This window comes from Desmodus rotundus, chromosome 10 (assembly GCF_022682495.2).
Source record: "Desmodus rotundus isolate HL8 chromosome 10, HLdesRot8A.1, whole genome shotgun sequence".
NCBI classification, from domain to species: Eukaryota; Metazoa; Chordata; class Mammalia; order Chiroptera; family Phyllostomidae; genus Desmodus; species Desmodus rotundus.
This window is the reverse complement of record NC_071396.1, coordinates 46,429,805-46,451,922: the sequence shown is the minus strand read 5'-3', so window position 1 is coordinate 46,451,922 and position 22,118 is coordinate 46,429,805. Positions and strand designations below refer to the sequence as shown.

At 41.0% G+C, this 22,118-nt stretch overlaps 1 protein-coding gene across 1 annotated transcript; it reads left to right on the top strand.

Annotated features, from left to right (window-relative positions):
- Window positions 1–4,218: 4,218 nt before the first annotated feature.
- Window positions 4,219–20,965, top strand: SKP1 (S-phase kinase associated protein 1). Its single transcript, XM_053912718.2, has 6 exons — window positions 4,219–4,372; window positions 7,478–7,574; window positions 13,513–13,586; window positions 17,253–17,396; window positions 18,859–18,999; window positions 20,145–20,965. The coding sequence occupies exons 2-6, from the start codon at window positions 7,478–7,480 to the stop codon at window positions 20,178–20,180; spliced, it is 492 nt and encodes a 163-aa protein (XP_053768693.1). The 5' UTR covers window positions 4,219–4,372; the 3' UTR covers window positions 20,181–20,965.
- Window positions 20,966–22,118: the final 1,153 nt, after the last annotated feature.

Sequence of the window (22,118 nt, the reverse complement as noted above, 5' to 3'; positions counted from 1 at the left end):
AAGGCCAGCACAAGTAGCACCCATTTCAGATTTCTTGGTAGCTCACACTGGGAGGCCCCTGGGGGGACCACAGGTGGTGGCTGACCTGACCTGTACTATTCGGGAAACCCCAGAGCCTGCACACCCAGTGGACAGCTACAGACAATGTCAGAGCACCACCACCCCGCCCCAGCACAGCTGATCCTACACAGAGGGCAGAGATTGGTGGTCAGTCACAGCCAGTCCTTGCAGCTGCCTGGCTTTGGTAAATCCCTCCCATAGACCTGCCAACAGCAATCAAGGCTCAGCTACAGGAGGAGGGAGTTCTTAGCCCACACAGAGGGCACACCTCTCGTACCTAGTTTGGGTGATAGGGGAGCTGTGCCACTGGAGCCTACAGGCCATGCTACCAAGACAGAGAATCATAGTGGCTCTACCTAATACACTGAAACAAACACAGGGAGGCTGCCAAAAGGAGGAGGCAAAGATACACTACCCAAGTGAAAGAACAGATCAAAACTCCAGCAAAAGAACTAAACAAAATGGAAATGCACAATCTATCAGATGCAGAATTCAAAACACTGGTTACAAGGATGCTTAAGGAACCCAGTGACTACTTCAACATCATAAAAAAGAGCCAGGCAGAAATGAAGGATATACTAATGGAAATGAACAATGCACAGGGAGTCAAAAATAGAGTGGATGAAGCCGAGAATCAATGATATGGAATATGAGGAAACAAAAAAACAACCAAGCAGAACAAGAAGAAGAAAAAAGAATTTAAAAAAATGAGGATAGTGTAAGCAGCCTCTGGGACAATTTCAAGCATCCAACATTCACATCGTAGGGTTGCCAGAAGAAGAGAAAGAGCAAGACATTGGAAATCTATTTGAAAAAATAATGAAAGAAAACTTCCCTGATTTGGTCAAGGAAATAGACACGCAAATACAGGAAGCACAGAGTCTCAAACAAGATGGACACAAACAGGACCACACCAAGGCACATCATAAGTAAAATGCCAAAGCTTAAAGATAAAGAGAGAATCTTAAAAGCAGCAAGAGAAAAGCAGATAATTACGTACAAGGGAGTTCCCATAAGACTGTCAGCTGATTTCTCAAAAGAAACTTTGCAGGCCGGAAGGGAGTAGCATGAAATATTCAAAGTGATGAAAAGCAGGGACCTACAGCCAAGATTGCTCTACCCAGCAAAGCTATCATTCAGAGTTGAAGGGCAGATAAACAGCTTTCCAGACAAGAAAAAACTGAAGGAGTTCAACATCACCAAACCATTATTGTATAAAATGTTAAAGGGACTAATCTAAGAAAAAGATCAAAACTATCAATAATAACGTGGCAATAAACACATACCTATCAACAACTGAATCTAAAAAATAAACTAAGCAAACAAGAACGGAGACATAATCACGGATATGGAGAGCATTTTTATGGTTACCAGATGGGAGGGGAGTTTGGGGGAGTGGGTGAGGAGGTGAGGGGATTAAGAAGTATAAATTGGGCCCTGGCTGGTGTAGCTCAGCAGACTGAGCACCAGCCTGCACACCAAAACGTTGCTGCTTTGATTCCCAGTCAGGGCACATGCCTGGGTTGTGGGCCAGGGCCCTAATAGGGGATGTGTGAAAGGTGGCCGATTGATGAATCTCTTGTACGTCCATGTTTTTCTCCTGCTCTTTCTCCCTCCCTTCCCCTCTCTCTAAAAATAAATAATTTTTTTAAAATCTGAAAAAGAAGTATAAATCGGTAGTCACAGAATAGCTGTGGGGATGTAAAGTACAACATAGGAAACAGTATAGTTAGAGAACTTACATGCATGACTCAGGGACACAAACAAAGGTAGGGAGATTGCCTGAGGGAAGTGGGAAGTGGAGGGTGGGGGGGAAGGGGAAAAAATTGGGACAACTGTCTCAGTACAATCAATAAAATATTTTTTTAAAAAATCACTTGGAGACTTGTTTAAAAGGCAGAAAAACCTGCCCCCAGGGGAGTGGATTCATTAGGTCAAGAGTTGACCTGGGAATCTGAATTTTTCTTGAACCGATGCCAATTTATTTTCTGAAGAAAATAATTTTTGACATATGTAATACGTTCATATGGATTGAAATCCTAAAGATAGAAAGGGTATAAAGTGAAAAATCACCCAACCCCTGTCCCCCAGTCACCTAGTCCCCTCCCCAATTTCCTGTGTACCTCTCCTGAAATAATTGATGCATAGAATAGTATGTACGAATAAATGAGGTCTGTATATTAAAAACAAGCATCTCTTTTTTTTTGCTTTGAAAAAGTTTCTTTAGTCATAAAAATAAAGCAGTTAATAATAGTACACAAGAGCCCTGACCAGTGGGGCTCATTTGGTTGAGCCTTGTCCCTTAAAGTGAAAGACTGCCTGTTCGAATCCGGTCCGGGCACATTCCTGGGTTGCAGGCCTGGTGCCTGGTGGAGGCAGGTGAGAGAGGCAACCGATCAATGTTTCTCCCCCCCTCTTCCTTCCTTTACCTCTCTGAAAATAAATAAATTAAATCTTAAAGAAAAAATAATTGCATGCAAAACATATTTGCTATGACAATCTCATATCACTCTATTAATTTCACTTATTTCAGTGGAATTGTGGGAATTAATTTTTAAGATAATTTAATATTTACAGATGTGAGAGAAAGAAAATACTATATAAATGGTAATTGCTGAAATTCAGTGTTCTCAGTATTTATAACAACACTACATTAAGGCAAAATTTAGAAGAGAGAAACCATTTTTTAATAACTCTAAAAACAAGCATCTCTAACACTGGGGGGTCCCCAGACAAATTTGTAAAAACACAGACCTGCTCTATGCCAGACCCTGTGCTGGGTACTTGGGCTAGATGGGTGACCTGGCCCTGCCCAGTCCTGCTTAGGATGCTCAACAAAAGTTTACAAGGCGACACTTTGTACGCCTTGTGCAGGCGGGGCAAAGGGGCCCCAGGGGGCCCTGCCTCGGAGACCTGAAGCTCAGCTGCTGGGGGCAGGGCTGTGTGATGGAAAAAGAGCATGAGAGGTGCAGATCCTTTCATCTCCCTTCATCAGCTGTGGCACCTGGCAGATACTGGATACCCCTGCTCGTAGACAAAGACCTGGTAACTCAAGAAGCTGCTCGGCCTCCCTGCCCATTCCCATCCCAGAAGAACTGTAGGCCTCTGATTTCTTCAGAGGGCCTTGTGTGGAGGTGTCTTTTGTCTCCCTGGCGTCAGGAATACATCATGTGCCTGTCGGTTAGGTGAGCCTGGCGCCTGAGTCTCCCAGGGAGGGGTGGCAATGTTCCCTGAGCAGAGCAGGGTAGAGCCAGGTAAAGTCCCGGGCTGAGTGGGTGGGGGTGGGGGGCTTTCAGACCCACTCTTTTCCTTTAGGGTTGGCTTCATCCTATGCACCCTATCACAGCCTTCAGGCAGCATCTTACAGATATAGAGGAGTTCTGGACCCTGGCTGACTGGCTGGTTCACTGCCTAGCCTCAACCCTGCGCCCCGGCACACACACAGCAGCTCAACACTCGTTTCCTCCATGGACGGATATCCACTGCCAGAAGGAGGCCCCTGCTCGAGACTCGGGGTTTCCCTGCAACAGTGGTTATTTTGGGCCTGGAGCCCTCGATAGAAATCGATGGTAGCAAATAAGGGTTAAGAGCACCAAACTGTAAAGATCACATACTGGCTCTGCCACTGAACTGTTCGGAACTTGTTCCCTCACGTTTATAGGAGAAAAAGGGTATTGCTATTTCGCCTCCTGGGTTACTGTGGACAGGGAGCTAAGTCATGTTGGGGTCAGTGGACAGCACTGAGGCCCTGGGCAAGATCTCAGAGGTGACAGCAACGCCCATCTGCCTTCTTTCTCCGAGCCCCAGTTTCCCCAGTTTGAAAGCAGAGCCGCACGGCCTCCAGTCCCTCCCGCCACGCTCCACCACACTACCAGTTCCTAAGCTTTTCAGGACTGGGGTCTTCAATTCGGCTTAGGGCAGCCCCTGCCTGAAAGACCCTGGCAGGTCGCATAGCCCCCCGTTCACTTTCCCGTTTCCTCTGAGAACTGCGAGCCCCGCTTTCCAGCATGGGGATAAAAATCGAGCCCCACACCGTCGCTCCCGCCGCGCCCGCCGTCCCCGCGCCCAGCCCCGCCCCTCTGGCGCCCGGAGGCCGCTCGGCGTTTTCCGCTTGCGGTCAGGCGAACTCGGCGGCCAGCCCCGCCCGCTCTGTGACGCCAGCGGCCCCTGGGTCCTCGACGCCTGCGCCGCTCCTATAAAAGCCGACGCTGCGCCGCGCTGCTGAAGGGACCTTGTTCTCCGCCTCTTCTTGTTGAGTTTGTGGACGCTTCTCCGCTCTCGTCAGCCTCCGGCCCGCTCTCTTCTGAGCACCGTGAGTAGCTGGCGACGGAGCTGGAATGGGCGGTGGCTCCGCGCATCGCGAGCTGGTGGCCACACCACTGCGGCTTCGGCCCGCCCGAGGCAGGCGGCACCTGGGCCTGCCCTGGTCTCAGGCCCGGTGCAACCCGTTTCAGACCCCGTTCTCCGGGAGATGCCTGCGGGCCCCGTTTTCCCACTCTGCCCCTTCACTCGGCGAGGCCTCCTTTGGTTTCGAGGCGTTCAAGACGCCGCTTGGGCGCCGCGGCGGGTGGGAGAAGCTGCGAGCCGAGCCCGGGGTTGGGCCTCCTCTTCGCCGGCGAGCGTCAGCCGGCGCGGAGCTGGGCTGCAAGGCCCAGGCTGCGGGCCCGGGGCCTCTCTTGGGGTCGAGCCTGCCGGCCTTGGGGACCCAGGGCGGGCATGGCGGCGGAGCTTGTCGGGGAGATCGGCCCCGGGCTGTCGTGGGCGTGGGCCTATGTTCGTGTTTTGGTGTCGGAGGGAGCGTGGCGGTGATAGTCCGGGGAGTGCTTGACTCTAGTTCTCATCCTTTCTCTCTCGTCTCGGGCGTCGCTAGTCACTGGTTCTCTCGCCAGCCGAGCTGGGGCCGAATCTTTGCAGGTAGCTGCCTGCTCCTTTGGAATATTTCCATTATTTTGGCTACAGCCTGGAGTTAGTGAAACCAGTGTTACGAAGCAGGTACCATAGTCACAGGGTGTGACTTTTAGGAACCCTTACACTGGAAAGGCAAACGAGTGTAGCTGTTAAAGAGGAACACGACTTTCACCTGCTTTGGTTCACTTTTTTGGTTCACTTTCACCTGCGTTTGGTTCACTCAAACGCAGGTTTGCGTTTGGGGGCACGAATTTTTTTGGGGGGGGGTTCAGCGTCAGGATAGAATGTATCTGTCGTAGAGCAATACAGACAGAACAGAGGCGAGGTGTCAATTTCGGTTCCCTTAAAGCACCGTTTTTTCTTTATGATGTGAGAACCCACATCAGGACAGTCATGGAGAGTGATTTGGTTTCCAAGTACAAGAGCCTGAAGATGGAAGGAATGGCCTTGGAAGCACGTCAAATCAAAATGTCATCCATTATCATCTAAAAATCTTGCACAGAATTCCAGTAGTATAACACTGAAAGTTCTCTCTGAATATTAAGTTTAGGATTACAAAGTGCCTCGAATTACAGATTAGCCAATTGCCTCCTTGCTATTTAATGAGACCTCAACTCCCTTAAGAGTAACCTAACACACGAATTTGACTATGACTAAGCAGATCGTGTTATTTGTTGAGTTATTTGAAAGAAGTATGAAATGGTCGTCTTCAGAGAAACTTTATCAACTACATTGCCAGACTTATAATTCTGTAATGTTTATTTCAGTATATGGAACATAAAAAAAATAGAATGTTTTGTAATTAGAAATTGGGCTCGCTTTAAAATGTTTCTTCTCGAATACCTTTTGTTACTGCCTCGTCGCAGGGAATGACCCTGCCCTGGGCCCTCTGCGTTGTTGGCGAGCGCTAAGCAACACGGAGAAGCACACACCGTTGTGAACCGAAAAGGGAAATTCGGTTCATTACAACCATGGATCAGTGAGGGCGGGATATTTCGGTGCCTGGTTTTAAAACACACCTTTACCTTTTTGTTTCCTTTCCCCAACAGTTTGTCTGTTTGGGGGTTAGAAATAATTGTCTGGGAAAAGCTGAATGAAAGTTTTAACTGGTATAATGGGTCTTCAGTCTTTAACCCTAAAATAGGTGCAATGAATGTTTTTTTTTTTTTTTAATTTTTTAGAGAAGAAAGGGAGAGAGGGAGAGAAATATCCATTTGTTGTTCTACTTGTTTATTCATTCACGGGTTGGTTCTTGTATGTGCTCTTACTGGGGATCTAACCCGCAACCTTGGCTTATCCTGACACTGCTCTGATCAGGGGCGTCCCACCTTTTGGCGTTTCTGGGCCACACATTAAGTACATAAACACCAACAAAACCAGAAAAATCTCAATGTTGTAAGTAAATTTGCAATTCTGTGTTGGGCAGCATTCCCAGCCATTCTGGGCCGCATGTGGGACACCCCTGCACCAACTGAGTGACCTGGCCAGGGCCTGCGTTGAGTGTTTTAAATGCCAGATCCCCCACTTTCAAGTTACTAGTGACATCACAGGATTATGGATGTCTCAGAAGCACAGACCTTTGAAATCTATACTTGAAATTTGAAGAGGTCTTGAATTTTTATAGTCAGGTATTGCTGCTCTCCCCCACACTCTCCCTCCAAGAATGCGAAGATGAAATTGCTGCCTTAGAATTTCTCATTTTAAAGTTCTTTTTCCCTCAGAATTCAAGTCTCCTGAAGTTAATTGCTTAATTAACTTCTGTGTAAGAAGTGTCTTTTTCCTAATGACTCATAATTCATCTGAGTTAATAAATTCATTTTGAAGCAAGTAATAGGTTATTACCATGAGGATTTTGGCAGAAGATCTCAAACTTGGACACCTTGACAGTCAGTAATGAAAGATAAAAAGGACATTTACATTTCATATTTGGCTTAGGGAATTAGATGGACATCTGTTTCCTTAGATCTTTTCTGCCATATGACCTTGCATTGATCTAAACATAAATATGTCTTGATCATCTCTTTGGATCTGAACTCATTTAAGTCTCACTAGGGGGAAATTACTATCTTATTTGGTAGCTTTGTTTATTTTGGACTGACCTCCCTCAGGTTTGCAAGTGGTTAATTGTGGCAGTTAACTGTTCACATGGAGTAGCCAGTATTCAGTAAGAGTAGAAAGGTGGGCAAAATGAATAAATAAGTCCATTTTAGGTATATTTTACATCAAAAGTATGGAATATAACTTTCAAATTTATACCAGCAATGAGTTCAGTAGGGCAGGCCTTAAAAGCTTCTGTTCCTAGGAAATACACTTTGAAAAAATTTTATAGAAACATTTGTATACTAGTCTGTGGATAACCACTCTGTTTTACGGGGCCATATACTATAGGTCCTTACGATTTTGTAGTTAATAAGTTATAGAGGGCTTCTAATAGACAGTAGTTGATGAAATGTCTTATAGAATTAATATCTCTGAAATATCAAATTCAGTATAATGCCTTCTTTTATAGATGCCTTCAATTAAGTTGCAGAGTTCTGATGGAGAGATATTTGAAGTTGATGTTGAAATCGCCAAACAATCTGTGACTATCAAGACCATGTTAGAAGGTAAGTTTATTTTAAAACCTAGGTCAGGGGAAAGAGGAAAAAATAAGTAGTTTGAGATAACCTGTGATCATCGAATTTATACAAAGAGTGTGAAGGGGTGTAGTTTACCTTTCAAAAAAATTTTTTTAAAATTTCTTTATTGTAGAGGTAGAGCGGAATGGGGGCAAGGGGATGATTAGAGAAACAGCAATTTGTGGCTCCACTTCCTTATGCATTCACTGGTTGCCTCTTGTAGGTGCCCTGACCATGGTTGTGGGAGGTCGAACCCACAACCTTTGTGTATCTGGACAACTCTCTAACAAACTGAGCTACTGGCAAGGGCTTACCTTTAAAAAAAATTTTTTTTTTAAGTATTAACTGCATTTTTCTGATATAGGTCATTCTTTCTTCATTGTCTGAATTAATGAAGTTTTATTCCTTATTAAATAGATAAAACCATAAGCTAATATTGAAATGTCCAATTTCTGTTTCAAGTAAATTTAGATTCACAATTTCTAATGACAAAAATTAAAACCTTTGGAAAAGAGATCCCTTGTATAAGGTAGCTAAATAGAGCACTTTGTTTCAAGAGGGAGTAAACTGAGTAGATTGTAAACTGAGTAGCTGTCTTTTTTTTTTTTAAACCAAGTTTTCCCTTTTGTCTACTTTGTCTTTCCTCTGAAACTTCTGCAAAGTATATATACAGCACAACAAAGAAGTAAGACAGAAAAACAGGTTCTGAAACATTTTGAAACTTCTGCTAGTTAACATGGGTCTCTTAGTATTACCAGTGGGCTGGTGGACATTAATAGTGGAGTGGAGACATACAAATAAGTTTGAGGAATTGGTGAAAAAAATTTTTGTATAATAAGAATGTTGTTTATTACTCAAATATAAAATGTTCTTACATAGGGAAGATCTGTAGCTTATAGATACTTAAGTGAAAAGAAGTTATGTGTCTAATACTAGCTATGTTCTGGTGAAAAAGAAGGTAAGTGAGAAATGGTCTTTGCTCCTGAAGGGTTTTTAAACCGGGAAGGGAGGCAGACACCAAACAAGTGGCACTTGCACGTGGTGTAAGTAGTGCAGTCACGAAGCTGTGTGCCACGTGGTGCTGTGGGAACGTCTCGGCTGAGGCTTCTTCAGTCTTGTGGAGAGACTGTGGTGTGTAGCCCTAGTGAAGTGATATTTCAAATGTCGTAGAATTAGGGTGTTTGGGGAGATTGCTCTGAGGTAGAGAGGATGTGTTTGAGAAAAGTAAAATGGAAGTTTTTAGTCGGGGTTTTTGGGGTGCGAAGAGATTGTGATACTATAGTTGGTAGGCCTAAAGAATGGGTTTGAAAGGAATGGAAAGAAAATGCCTTTGAGCTTGAACACGCTATATGTATTTGAGATTTCTTCAGTAGACCTTTGTAACAATCTGTAGGCGGTTGAGTACGTGGATCTTGGTCCCTGAGTTGTAGGCTCCTGAGGTAAATAGACTTACTTTGTATGGTGAGTTATGAGAGTGAGTATCTATTGGAGTGAATGCGGTTGGCAGGTGGCCATGTTGGGGCGGGAGTATAGAAGTCAGAAATGGAGAATCTGTGAAATAGGATTTGTGGAAGCCAAGGTAAGGGGAAGGCTCTTCGAGGTGGCCAGAGTGATTATCGGAGATTCATACACTCAGACTGGTAACTTAGGATCTCACAATTAATAACTTAGAGGACTTCTAACAGATACTAGGTGTGGTAGAGGCAGAATTGCAGAGGGTGTGTCTTTTGTTTTCTTTGTGATTTCTGTTTGCTAGTGAAAGCTGAACACTTCACTGTCCGTAAAGTGCCTGTTGAATGAAGAACTATGGTGTGGTCACTAACAAAAGGGTATGAAAGCAATCCAAGTGTCCCTAAAGGCAGGTAAGGCTTTATCGAGAAGATGTAGAAACCGATACCACAGTTGCCGCCTGAATACTTGCTTTGGCAATGAAAGTGTTCTTTATTTTGTCTTAGTTGGTGCCTGGCACACTAGTCTGTCTTGTGCTGCTTCAAAGAAGCATTTGCCAATGTAAGAACATAGGGCTCCTTGAAGGTTTTCACACCAGCTTTGGTCACTGAATCAAGTGGAATGCCAGCAACAGTTAAACGATCTGTTCCTCCATTGCATTTGGCGTTGTCTTAAGTACCAGTGGTTTATATAGAATTCTAGCCTCTTGAGGACTAGAGTATATTAAATCCGGCAACTCACTGCTTTCCTTGTTTTGCATCTGCAGTATCTCTAGTTACGGTGTTGTTTTGTTGTTTATCTGTGTGACTTAGAAAACAAAAATGAAACCTTCTAATCACATGACAGTCAAATGGAAATTGTGGCTTGTGTACATGTGGACTGATGGATTTCTTCAGGTACAGGGTTCGGGGTCAGGATGTAGGTATCTCTCAGAAGTCCTTGTAACAAAATAGCTTAAAGGGACAACTTGCTACTTGTGCATTCAGTCTAAAAGCAAAAAACATTGCCTATTCTTAATTTAAATGCTAGAGAAGTAATCATTTACAACCATAAGGCCATTATTATTAATAGCAGTATTTTTGAAGACTTTTTTTATTTATGTTTAGAGAGAGGGGAAGGGAGGGTGAAAAAGGAAGAGAAACATGGATGTGCCTGAGAAGCATCAGTCACTTGCCTCTCGCATGCCCCTAACCAGGGACCTGACCCGCAGCCTTTTGGCGCACAGGACGGCACTCCACCCAACTGAGCCACCTGGCCAGGGCCATGAGGCCCTTGTTTTTACGTGACTTAAGCCTTCATTCAAATAATGTTCGTATCTAAAAATAATGGTCTTTTGAATTATGTTTTCTCTAAATCTTAGTTCTCCAAACACAGGTGTTTTACATAGTAAAACTTTTTTCTCTCCCCTCTGATTAAAAATGTTTTATACTAGCTCAGGAAAAGGGTAAGTGGCTTGATCCAGATTGGGATATTATCATTTTATAGTTTTCCTCTGCGCAGAGATAGGATCAGGAAAAGGCATTAGTGGGAAGAAGGAGAGAGGAGATGAGTAACCTTAATACATACAGGAAAAGAAGACAGTTTTTGAACCTATACTTCTTCACTGGGACTTCTTGTTAAGCTTGTTACCTCCATGTTGTCAAGTGCATCATCTGTTTTCATTTCTCACCTAGACCTGTAGACAGCATTTGACAATTAATCATTCTCTTCTATATTTGGCTTCCAGGATACTTTACTTAGTAGGACTCATAGCTTTCCCTCTCCCCGTCTTTAAAGCCTGAGGGTTCCCAGGGCATACTTAATCATTGGACCTCTTCATTCTGTCTATACTGATTCATCTCCTTGGTCATCTCATCTAGTCTCATGGTGTTATAAACCATCTGTACAGCAATTCCCAAACTTACCTACAGTTCTCATCTCTTCTTTTGATTTTTAGACTTGCATGTTTAACCCTGTATACCTAATTGCTATCTCAAACTTGTGATGAAAGTAGAGTTCTTGATTCTCTGTCATCCAGACTCACAGTTCTCTGACAGACTTGCCCATGTCAGTTAATGGCAACTCCATCCCTCTAGTTCATCATGTCTTTTCTTTTTAAATTTAATCTTTATTGTATTTTTTTCCATTACTATTTAGTCCCCTTATATTCCCCCCACCCCCCCAGCAATCACCACACTGCTGTCCATGTCCATGAGTCCTTTTTCCTTTTTGCTCAATCCCTTCACCCCCTCCAGCTCCCCCCTACTAGCTGTCATCCTGGTTCTCCATCTGTGAGTCTGTCCCCATTTTCCTTGTTAGTTCAGTTTGTTCATTAGATTCCACATATGAGTGAAATCATATGGTATTTGTCTTTCTCTGACTGGCTTATTTCACTTAGCATAATTTTTTCCAGGTCTATCCATACTGTTGCAAAAGGTTAAACCTTCTTTTTCATGGCCGAGTAGTATTCCATTGAATAAACGTTCCGTGGTTGTTTTATCCACTCATCTACTGATGGACACTTGGGCTGCTTCCATATCTTATCATGTCTTAAGCCTTAGTCTTCTCTGACTCCTTTCAATTCTATTTACCATCTGTTGGCAAGTCCTATTGCCTCTACCTTCAAAATGCATACAGAATTTGATTATTTCTTTCTTTTTCCATAGCTATAAACCTTGTGTAAGCCACCATCTTGTGCCTGGATTATTGCTAGCCCCATAATTGGTTTCCCACTTTTCCCTCTGATCTTTTTTGCCTCTTCCCAATACAGTAGCCAAAATGCAGAAGGCCCTATAATTATCAGGCCCCCTGTTTTTTCACCCTTGCCAGTCCTGTTCTAGCAACATGGATTCCTTAGTGTTTTTAGAACATGTCAGACACTCCTGTCAGAAGGACTTTGCATTTGCCATTCCTCTGCTTAGGTGTTCCCTCCTCATTTAAAATTACACTAAAATGTTATCTCAGTGAGGCATCCTAATCTCTAAAATTGCGGTAATTCCATCCTGTATTCATGCTGACTCTCAGCTGCCTAGCACAGCACCTGGGTGTATCAGGAACTCAAATGTTGGATTCAACCCTGGCCATGTCAACATAACTGATATTCGGCTACACCAATATAGTATTGTAGTTAAGTTTTGGCTTCTAATCTTGGCACAACGAAAAGTCCATTTAGTTTTTTCTGTAAAAGACATTTTTCATTTTCACCAAAACTTTATTGATTTGGATATTTTGAATGAATCAGCTATCTCCCACATGGTATAACATTCATTGTTCTCAATTAATATGTCGATTTGATTGCTGTCAACTTTAACTGTTCTACTCGATGGTGGAGCATCGTCCAGTGAGAAATCTCCAGCATGAAACTTTGCAAACCACTTCTGACACAGTTGGTCACAGCACCTTCTCCATACATTGCACAGATCTTTTGGGGGTTTCAGTGGTGTTGTTATCTTTCTTGAATTAATAAAACATAAGATGCTAAAAATGCATGTATTCTTTAATCTTCAATTTTAAAATGGCTACACACAAATTCACTAATTTTGATAAGTTTTTTAATGCACGCTGATATGACAGCTGTCACAATACAGTCTTAACAAAATTATTTCGAGTGAAGTTTAAGACAGCCAAACGCTACTAGAGCTATCTTATGGGAGAAAACCAAATGAACTTTTTGGCCAACCCAATAACTTTCTTTGGCAGCATTTTTAGTCTTATAGAAACCAAAGGACCCACTTGATTTGAAAATTAAATTTTGTCTTTAGAGTTTACCAACCACTTTGAGAATCTGAAAGTTCTGCCTTTTTAGTAGAGAAACTTACAGATTGGAAATTATAGGTAATATGGACGTGAGGAGTAACAAAGTATACCCTGAAACGGAATCACTCAACCTACATTCTCCTCAACTTCCCTAGATATAATAACGGTTCCTATGTATCCTTATGGAGATATTTTAAATATAAATATGTAAGTATATTCCCTTTTTCTATTCAGATAACATGTATCTTTTTATACCTGGTTTTTAAAAACTTTAATCTTCAACTTACACCAGTATGTATGAAGCTGCCTGCCTTGTTTTTGTCAGTAGCTGCTTGGTCTTTTGTATGTGTTGTTGTGATACTTGTCATGGTTTTATTTTTCTAAATGCAATCCATCTAGAGAAAGAGTAAGGATAAGGGTTTGGCTTTGCCCCTCTACCCCCAAATGGCTGCCCTGTCATCTGAGTCCACACTTATAAATCATTTTCCAACAATTTTAGAACTCTTTGGCTATAATATTCCTGTATTTGTTCACTCATTATTTAGTTTTGGGTGGTTCATGGACTTCTTGTTAGGAACCACCAATTTTAAATGCTACTAAAAGAACTATTCTTAGTAAAGTACTTTTTATAGTCTTTCAGACAACATGTCATGCAAAATACTTGTTTGAGAAATAGCCTCGTTTGGTATAAATGTTATAATGGAGTTAGGAAATAATGGCAACTCTATTCTGCTTTTGTTAGATTTGGGAATGGATGATGAAGGCGATGATGACCCAGTTCCTCTACCAAATGTTAATGCAGCAATATTAAAAAAGGTGAGCTAGCAAACTATACACTTGTATATGTATGTCTTTTTTCATATAACAATATCCTTTCTATATTGATACTGAGATAGCGTCTTCCCTCCCTCCCTCCCTCCTTCCTTCCTTCCTTCCTTGTTTTAAAGATTTGTTTTTTTAAGGTTTGTTTGTTTGTTTGTTTGTTTATAGGCACTGGGGAGGGAGAGAAACATCAGTGTGTGGTTGCCTCTCACGTGCTTCCAACAGGGAACCTGGTCTGCAACCCAGGCATGTGCCCTGACTGGGAATCAAACCAGTGACTCTTTCGTTCGCAGGCCAACACTCAATCCACTGAGCCACACCAGCCAGGGCTTTCCCTCTTTCTATTAATAAATACATAAAAATCTTTAAAAAAGAAAAAAAGAAAGAAAACCCTATGTAGTATGATTTACTCTAAATATTTGTTGTTTACTTACCCAAACCCTTTGGATATTTGAGTTGTCCAATCTGGGGTTTTTTTTGTTTTTTTCTTTTTTTGAATTGATTTTTTAAGAGACAGTGATTTTGTTGTTCCACTTATTTATACATTAATTAGCTGCTTCATGTATGTACCCTGACCGAGGACTGAGCCCTCTACACCTTGGCGTATTAGGATGATGCTCTAGACAACTGAGCTACATAGCTAGGGTTGAGTTGTATAGTCTTTTCATTAACACACTTAAGTTACTTAACTATAACAGTATGTGATTAGCAGAAAGGAAGTTTTTGTATTGTTTGTCCACTGAGTGGGTATGCTTCAAAGGGAGCTTGAGAACAAGAGATGTGCTTTTTTTTCCTTCAATTGATCACCTTACCGTGTGTCTAAGCATAAATGGCTCTCCATGTTGAATAGGATTTTAGTGCTTCAGTGCACATAGTTCCTTAACAGAGCAAGCTATTTAAATTGAATACTTACAGCAACCAGTTTCCACATTGGGGGAAGAACTCGCTAGGCTTAGCTTTTCTCCAGTTGACCCCTTTCTAAGGAATTTTCAAAAGTCATTGATCTTGTACAGTTTCATCTGCTTTCTCTTGACCCAGGTATGAGATGTAGCTGCATTGCATATGTTTCCATGTTCTTACTCAGCTGGCTATCACCAGTCTTTTTAATAGCTCTAGACTGAGTGAGAAGTTACTGTTCTCTAAGCCTGACCGTTTTTCACATGTTATTGGCCATTGATATTTTCTGCATTGTCCCTTTTCCTTTGCCCGTCTTTCTAGTGGTCTTTTTAAAAAACTATGGTAAGATAAGCCCTGGCTGGTGTGGCTCCGTGGATTGTGTGCCAGTCTGCAAACCAAAAGGTCACCAGTTTGATTCCCAGTCAGGGAACATGCCTGGGTTGCGGGCCAGGTCCCCAGCTGGGAGTGTGCGAGAGACAACCTGTTGATGTATCTCTCACACATCGATGTTTCTCTCCCTCTGTTTCTCCTTCCCTTCCCCCTCTCTAAAAATAAAATCTTTTTTAAAAAATGTAATAAAATACATAACATAAGGTTTACCTTTTTAAGTAAACAATTCAGGGGCATAAAGTACATTTACATAGTTGTGCAACCATCAACCATTAACCATCTCCAGAACTGAAACTCAGGACCCATTAAACAGTAATTCCCCCTTACCATCTTCCTCCAGCCTCTTGTAACCACTATTCTATTTTCCGTCTCTGTGAATTTGACTGTTCCTCGTACCTCATGTAAATGGGATCACACAATATTTGTTCCTTTGTGTCTGGCTTATATCATTACTTAGGGTAATGTTTTCAAGCTTCATCCATTTTGTAGTCGAATACCAGTTTGCTTGTCTTACATCAATTCATAGTATTTTATGGGTTAGAAGCTTTATATTTTATTTAGTTAGGTCTCCTCTCTGGCTTCTGAGTATTGTTTTGTAATTAACATTCTACTTTATACTAATGTAAAATGCTTCTAAAAGGAATTTTGCTTGCATTCATTCAAATACCAATTTTTAGGTATTGAGGGAAATGTACAACCAAAGAAATATGTGAGATGGAAGAGCTATGGATTATAAGTGGGTTGGTAGATGGATAGTTATTTTAAAAGTGAAGATGGTCAGGAAATGCCTTACTGAGAAGATGATCTTTGAACAAAGACTGACTGTATGGGGGAGGAGAATTCTGGACAGTGGGAGCAAGTGCATTGACTCCTTAAGACAAGTGCATGCCCTGCCTTTTGGGGTGGCTAGAACGTAGTCAACAAGCAGAGAGATAGTGTAGAGAAGGTCAGAGTTGATGGGCTGGGTGATACTGGGCCACTTCTGAGAATAAGTTGTTTTTAACCTATTTGGATTATTATTTATGAATATTTAAACCTTAAGTATATCGAATAATCACATGATCCAAAAACTAAAAATATACAATAAAACTCTTTTGTCTCTCTTCTGACCAGAAATAATAATCAACATTAATAATGTTGATAAATAATAATCAACATTAATTACATACCCTTTTAAGAGTTTTTTAATGCCTATATAAGCAGATACTAATTGCTGTTTTTCTTACACAGTTGGAATACTTCTTAAAAATCTATTATTTCATTAAAGCCTTTTCTGCTTGGCTTTTCCTTCTAGAAAGAGTTCTTTCCCAGTTTTGCATCCTGGCAGTATAATTTCTTGGCTCTGACGTTTTCCCCCCTAATATTAAACTATGAAATATTTTTAATCGTACAGAAAAGTTGAATTATGTAGGAAAACACCCATTTGCCTTCCACTTAGATTCTATGAGTTAATAATTTTAGTGTTGATTTTGCTCTTTTTTTAAAAAAAGATTCTATTTTTAGAGAGAGGGGAAGGGAGGGAAAGAGAGGGAGAGAAACATCAATGTGTGGTTGCCTCTCATACCCGCCCGCCCACTGGGGACCTGGCCTGCAACCCAGGCATGTGCCCTGACTGGGAATCAAACCAGTGACCCTTTGCTTCACAGGCCAGTGCTCAATCCACTGAGCCACACCAGCCAGAGCTGATTTTGGTCTTTACCAGGGTACATATAAGTATAGCTGATCAGCTTCCTGAAAATTTAATTATAATGTGTTCATGCCCCTAGTAAGGGAACATTTAGCCTTTCCTGCTTTGTTATTCCATTGAATAGTCTTATGTTATTTGTTTGGGTATTTAGAATTGCTTGGTGGTAATATATACACATATTCAGTTTTACTAAGTAGTGCTAGATTCCTTTTCAAAAGGGAATCTAAACTAGTTGGATCTAACTGTAGTGTTAATTGTGCATCTAATAAGGCTAAGCATTTCCTCCCGTTTGACTATTCGGATTTCTTTTGTGGATTTCCTGTTCATATCTTTAGCTTATTTCTTTGTAGTGATTTTTAATATTTTACATACTATAGGGTAATCCATTGCTGGTTATACATGTTGTAGGTATTTTCCAGTCCTTGTCCTGTGTTTTTTTTTTTTGCACAGAAGCTTTTTAATGTGGTTAATTATAGTAATCTGACAGAAGGATTCGCTGTTATCTAAGATCTTCCACCCTCTAAGAGTTGTAAAGATTTCTCAAGCTTCATTTTTGCCTTTCAAGCTTGGCTACTAACTTTATTATTCAAGTCAACTTCTAGCTAGTTCTTAGCCCAGTGTGGGAATAACCATACCTCAGCAGTGGAATGAATACACAGAGGAACGAACTTTTGTTTTTGTTGTAGGTCATTCAGTGGTGCACCCACCACAAGGATGACCCTCCTCCTCCTGAGGATGATGAGAACAAAGAAAAACGAACCGATGATATCCCTGTATGGGACCAAGAATTCCTGAAGGTTGACCAAGGAACACTTTTTGAACTTATTCTGGTATGTTTTTAATGAATACTATAAGGTATCTCTAGCTCAGAGCCTTTAGCACTTCTTATAGAGTTAAATTTGTTAAATTATTTGCTACTGAAATATAACACTCTGTGAACTCAGAGGAATCCACATATCAATAATTACATTAAATGTAAACGGTCTATATACCACAATTAAAGGGTAGAGATTGTCATATTGGATTAAAAAGAAGCAAGACTCAGCTGTGCTGTCTACAAAAAAACTCACTTTAAAGACACATTAGGTTTAAAGGGGGGAAAAGATATATTATGCTAACACTAATCAAAAGAAAACTGGAATAACTATATTACAGTAGATTGCAGGGTATAGAATATTACCAGGATTAAAGAGGGTCATTGCATAATGATAATGGAATCAATTCATTATTAAGAGGGCATTACAGTTTTAAACATTTATCTGCCTAAATGTAGAACTTAACAGAAAGTTAAACAAAAACCAACAGAACTCAAAGGATAGTAGACAAATAAATCTTCAGTTAGTGGTGAGACATTTCCATACTTATCTCTAATTTCTAAAACAAGTAGAGAAATCAGTAAGGATATAGAAAACTTGAATAACACTGTTGATCAACTTGTCTTAGTTGACATTTACAGAATATTACATCTAATGACAGCAGAATACATATTCTATGCCTGTTGAAGTATATACTATCGAGGTAGACGTGTCTGGACCATAAAACAAGTCTTGAGTTTAAAAGAATTCAAGTCACACAAAGTGTGTGTTTTCTGATCACAATGGAATTAAATTAGAAATCAGTAACAGAAAGCTATCTGGAAAATCTCAAATATTTGAAAATAACATACCTCTCAGTAACCCATGAGTCAAGGAATTAAAAAAAAAATTAGAAAGTATTTTGAATACAACACATGAAAATCTGTGAATGCAGCTGTTACAGTATTAGAGGAGAATTGGTAGCACTAAACACCTATGTTGGAAAAGAAGAAGTCTCAAATCAGTGACCTAAGCTTTTACCTTAAGAAACTAGTGAAAAGATGAAATTAGCCCAAAGAAAAAGGGAATGTTAAAGAGCAGAAATCTATAGAAAATGGGAAAACTGCAGAGAAAATCAAAGAAACCAAAAGCTGATTTTTCCAGAAAATTAATAAAATGTAATGCCATAACTGCTTATGTCTGAGTTCTTTGAATGTTTTGTCAGGATTTGACAGGTACTTGTACACTCAGATGTGCACACCACACATAGGTAGTGGCCATCTGTAGGGTACTTAAGGCAGCACAGTATTATAGAAGTATACAGTGAAGGGGACGCACAAATATCTTTCACAAAACTTGTCCGATTTACTTTTCTCCATTTAATTTCTCAAAATTAACTAGCTTATAAGCTTAATTAGATAGGGATTGTCAGCCACTAACTCTGGATTTAGTTTAAAACTTCAAATGCATTTTCATGAAAACAATAATCTCTTTACAGGCTGCAAACTATTTAGACATCAAAGGTTTGCTTGATGTTACGTGCAAGACTGTTGCCAATATGATCAAGGGGAAGACTCCGGAGGAGATTCGTAAGACCTTCAACATCAAAAATGACTTTACCGAAGAAGAGGAAGCCCAGGTAGGCAACCCACAGCTTGTTCTTGATCACGTGCTTTTTATTCATTTATTTATTTTTATTTTAAGATTTTATTTATTGTTAGAGGGGAAGGACGGGAGAAAGAGAGGGAAACATCAATGTGTGGTTGCCTCTTGTGCACCCCTTACTAGGGACCTGGCCCACAACCCAGGCATGTGCCCTGACTGGGAATCAAATCAGTGACCCTTTGTTCTCAGGCTGGTGCTCAGTCCACTGAGCCTCACCAGCCAGGGCTTGATCACGTGCTTTTTAAAAGAGCAGAAAACCCATAACATTCTAGGAAAAGAAGAGCCTGTATCAAGGAGTCTTGACTTTATTTGAGGTATATATATATGTAATAGGTACCTTCTGTGTCCTAAAATGAGTGCAAACACTTGAATGAGTCTAAATACTTGAATGATACCGCACTTTTTATTTATTTATTTATTTATTTTTAGAGAGAGGAAGGGAGGGAGAAAGAGGGAGAGAAACATCAGTGTGTGGTTGCTTCTCGCATGCACCCCAATGGGGACCTGGCCTGCAACCCAGGCATGTGCCCCAACTGGGAATCAAACCTGCGACCCTGTGGTTCACAGGCCAGCACTAATGCCACTGAGCCACACCAGCCAGGGCTGATACTGCTTTTTTTAATAAACATAAGAATACTTGCATTTCAACCAAAGGTGTTCTTTGATACTCATTCCTTAGCAGTCACTAGTTTTGGCAGCTGGGACCTTACATACAAGCCATAAGTGACTTCAGAAAAGCAGACCCTAGGGATGGTTAGATGCTAGCATACTTTATAGCAACTTAGTGAATGGGGAAGACAAGAATGAATAGATCGGAATGACTTTGTTGACACAGTTACAAACTGAAATTATGTGAATGAACTATTTGAATTTGCTCCATTAGCTCTGGTGACTGAAGCAGTAATTTACCCATTGCTTTTGTTTTTTTTGGTAATTTTGGCAGGGCAGAATAATAACCTGGTGGGGAGAAGAAGAGTGACTAGGAAGTTTAACCTGGTGTTTTTCCAGTTTTCCATCTGTTCCTATTAGACCCACCTAACAGATTATTGGTGAAATTAGGTGGTAGTATTAGGAAAGGCTAAAGTTAAGGTGCTTCTTACATCCGTCTCTTCTCTTCAGGTGCGCAAAGAGAACCAGTGGTGTGAAGAGAAGTGAGACGTTGTGCCTGACACTGTAACACTGTAAGGATTGTTCCAAATACTAGTTGCACTGCTCTGTTTATAATTGTTAATATTAGACAAACAGTAGACAAATGCAGCAGCAAATCAACTGTATTAGCAGAGTACTGTCCTCATTGCATGTGTAGTTTGGGTACAGGCTCCACACCTATGGCTGAGTCTCTTCCAGTATGATCAAAAAGTTTTTCTCTTTGCTCTAAATAAAACTGAATTGTGGGTTCTCTATGGTAAGTGGCATTTTGGGCTTTTCCTCTTTTTGTAAAGCGATTTCTTCCTAGTTTATTGTCCAGTTACTTTAGTTTAGTGACCTTTTAAAAGTTGGCATTGTAAATAAAACAACTTGCAAAAGTTTTCTGAAATAGAATTAACAATGTATTATCTTTATTCATGAGTTGGAGGCTGGAAAAAGGCTACTTGAGGTAAATGCTCTGATTTGGGTTATTAGGATGTCTGCCAGCTTCCTGGGGTCAAGGAGCACCACTGATACAGATCAGCCCGTATGTAGCAGGGCTCCCCTAATTAGATCTGGGGGCTTGTTTCTGCGTTTTTAATACTCTCAGCCTTGAGTGTGTTGGCTAGAGACTCAGTTACTACTCAGTTTGTGGTTTTGGAGGAAATATAATTAGACAGTTGTTAATTTTTCAGTTAGAAAAGATAACCCTAGTGGTATGTCGTCATTTTATAATCAGTGATCCCATATGGGGGAAACTATTCACACTACTTGCATGTAAAACAGTTTTAACCTTTAACATTAAAACGTGTGGCAAAACCCAGAAAGCATCCATCATGAATGCAAGATACTTTAAATAAAAAGTAAGTTACATAGTAGGTAGTAAACGGTTTGCTTTTGTGTACTTAAATGTGTCTCTTCATTTAATATTAAGTGAGTTAAATTTATGTATGGTGGTGTAGCTGGCAAAGACCTGGCAGTCTAGCTTCCTGGAGACTGCTGGCATAACAGTAGGGTTTTGATAGACTTTTCTAATGTCGTTGGAGGGGTGGCTGGAGCCAGTGTGTCAGTTCTCACATGGTGTGCTCAGGCGCCCAGACCGTGCCGCCGTTGTTTCCAGCCTCTCCCCTACAGTAGAATGAAGTCGTCTTGATGGCTTGAGAGCGCACGCAAATTTTTTTTCTTTTCATTTCCTCTGTGTTTTCTTTTTTCTTCCTTTCCCAGTTAGCATCATTTCTGTTCACATGTAGCCTTATTGCTGTGTTCTCTTTGTATTTACTCTGAGCTGTTTTGGCTTAGATTATTGACAGCAGTTTGCCTCTACTTCACCTTTTATTTTCTCCAAATCTACCTTATTTAATAAAGTCCCATTTGCTGTATCACATGGATCCCCATTTGTTGGCTGTACTGGAGATAGCAAACTACAGCCTGTGTGTGGGTGAAATTCAGCTCACAGCCTGTTTGTGCAGTCTGTGAATTAAAAATGATTTTCACATTTTTAAAGGATTGTTTAAAAATACGTACACAGAGACTGTACTTGATGAGAAGCCTAAAATGTTTACTCTCTGGCCTTTTACACAGAAAGTTTGCCAGCCTCTGTGACTAGTTCTGAATTCCTGATTCCTTTTACTCAGGGAATAAGCTTGTTTTCCATTTTTCCTGGTTTTAGTGGGGAAGGTAGCACTTCACGGCTGGAGTGTCTCATCTGCTAACTCTTGCCGTAATGGTCTGCTCTGACAAACAGCTTAACCACCCCAAGTACACCCAAGCATAGCCATATCATGACTGACACAGTCCGTACTGAAAGTCTAAGATTATTAGCAAATGCTGTGTTTAATTTGGAAATGAAGTAACAGCTTCTAGGAAACAAGAGCCTATATTAGCTCTTGATCCATATAACGCCCCCAAACTGTTTGACTCACAGGACTGAAGAACCTCACTGCCCATATGTAAAGGTTACTGGGT

What these genes read in the sequence shown, in the direction of transcription:
- SKP1 (XM_053912718.2), top strand. Translation starts at nt 7,478, where the DNA reads ATGCCTTCAATTAAGTTGCAGAGTTCTGATGGAGAGATATTTGAAGTT. An exon ending in TATCAAGACCATGTTAGAAG is followed by an intron (nt 7,575 to 13,512) that starts GTAAGTTTATTT and finishes TGCTTTTGTTAG; the next exon opens with ATTTGGGAATGGATGATGAA. An exon ending in ATGCAGCAATATTAAAAAAG is followed by an intron (nt 13,587 to 17,252) that starts GTGAGCTAGCAA and finishes TTTTTGTTGTAG; the next exon opens with GTCATTCAGTGGTGCACCCA.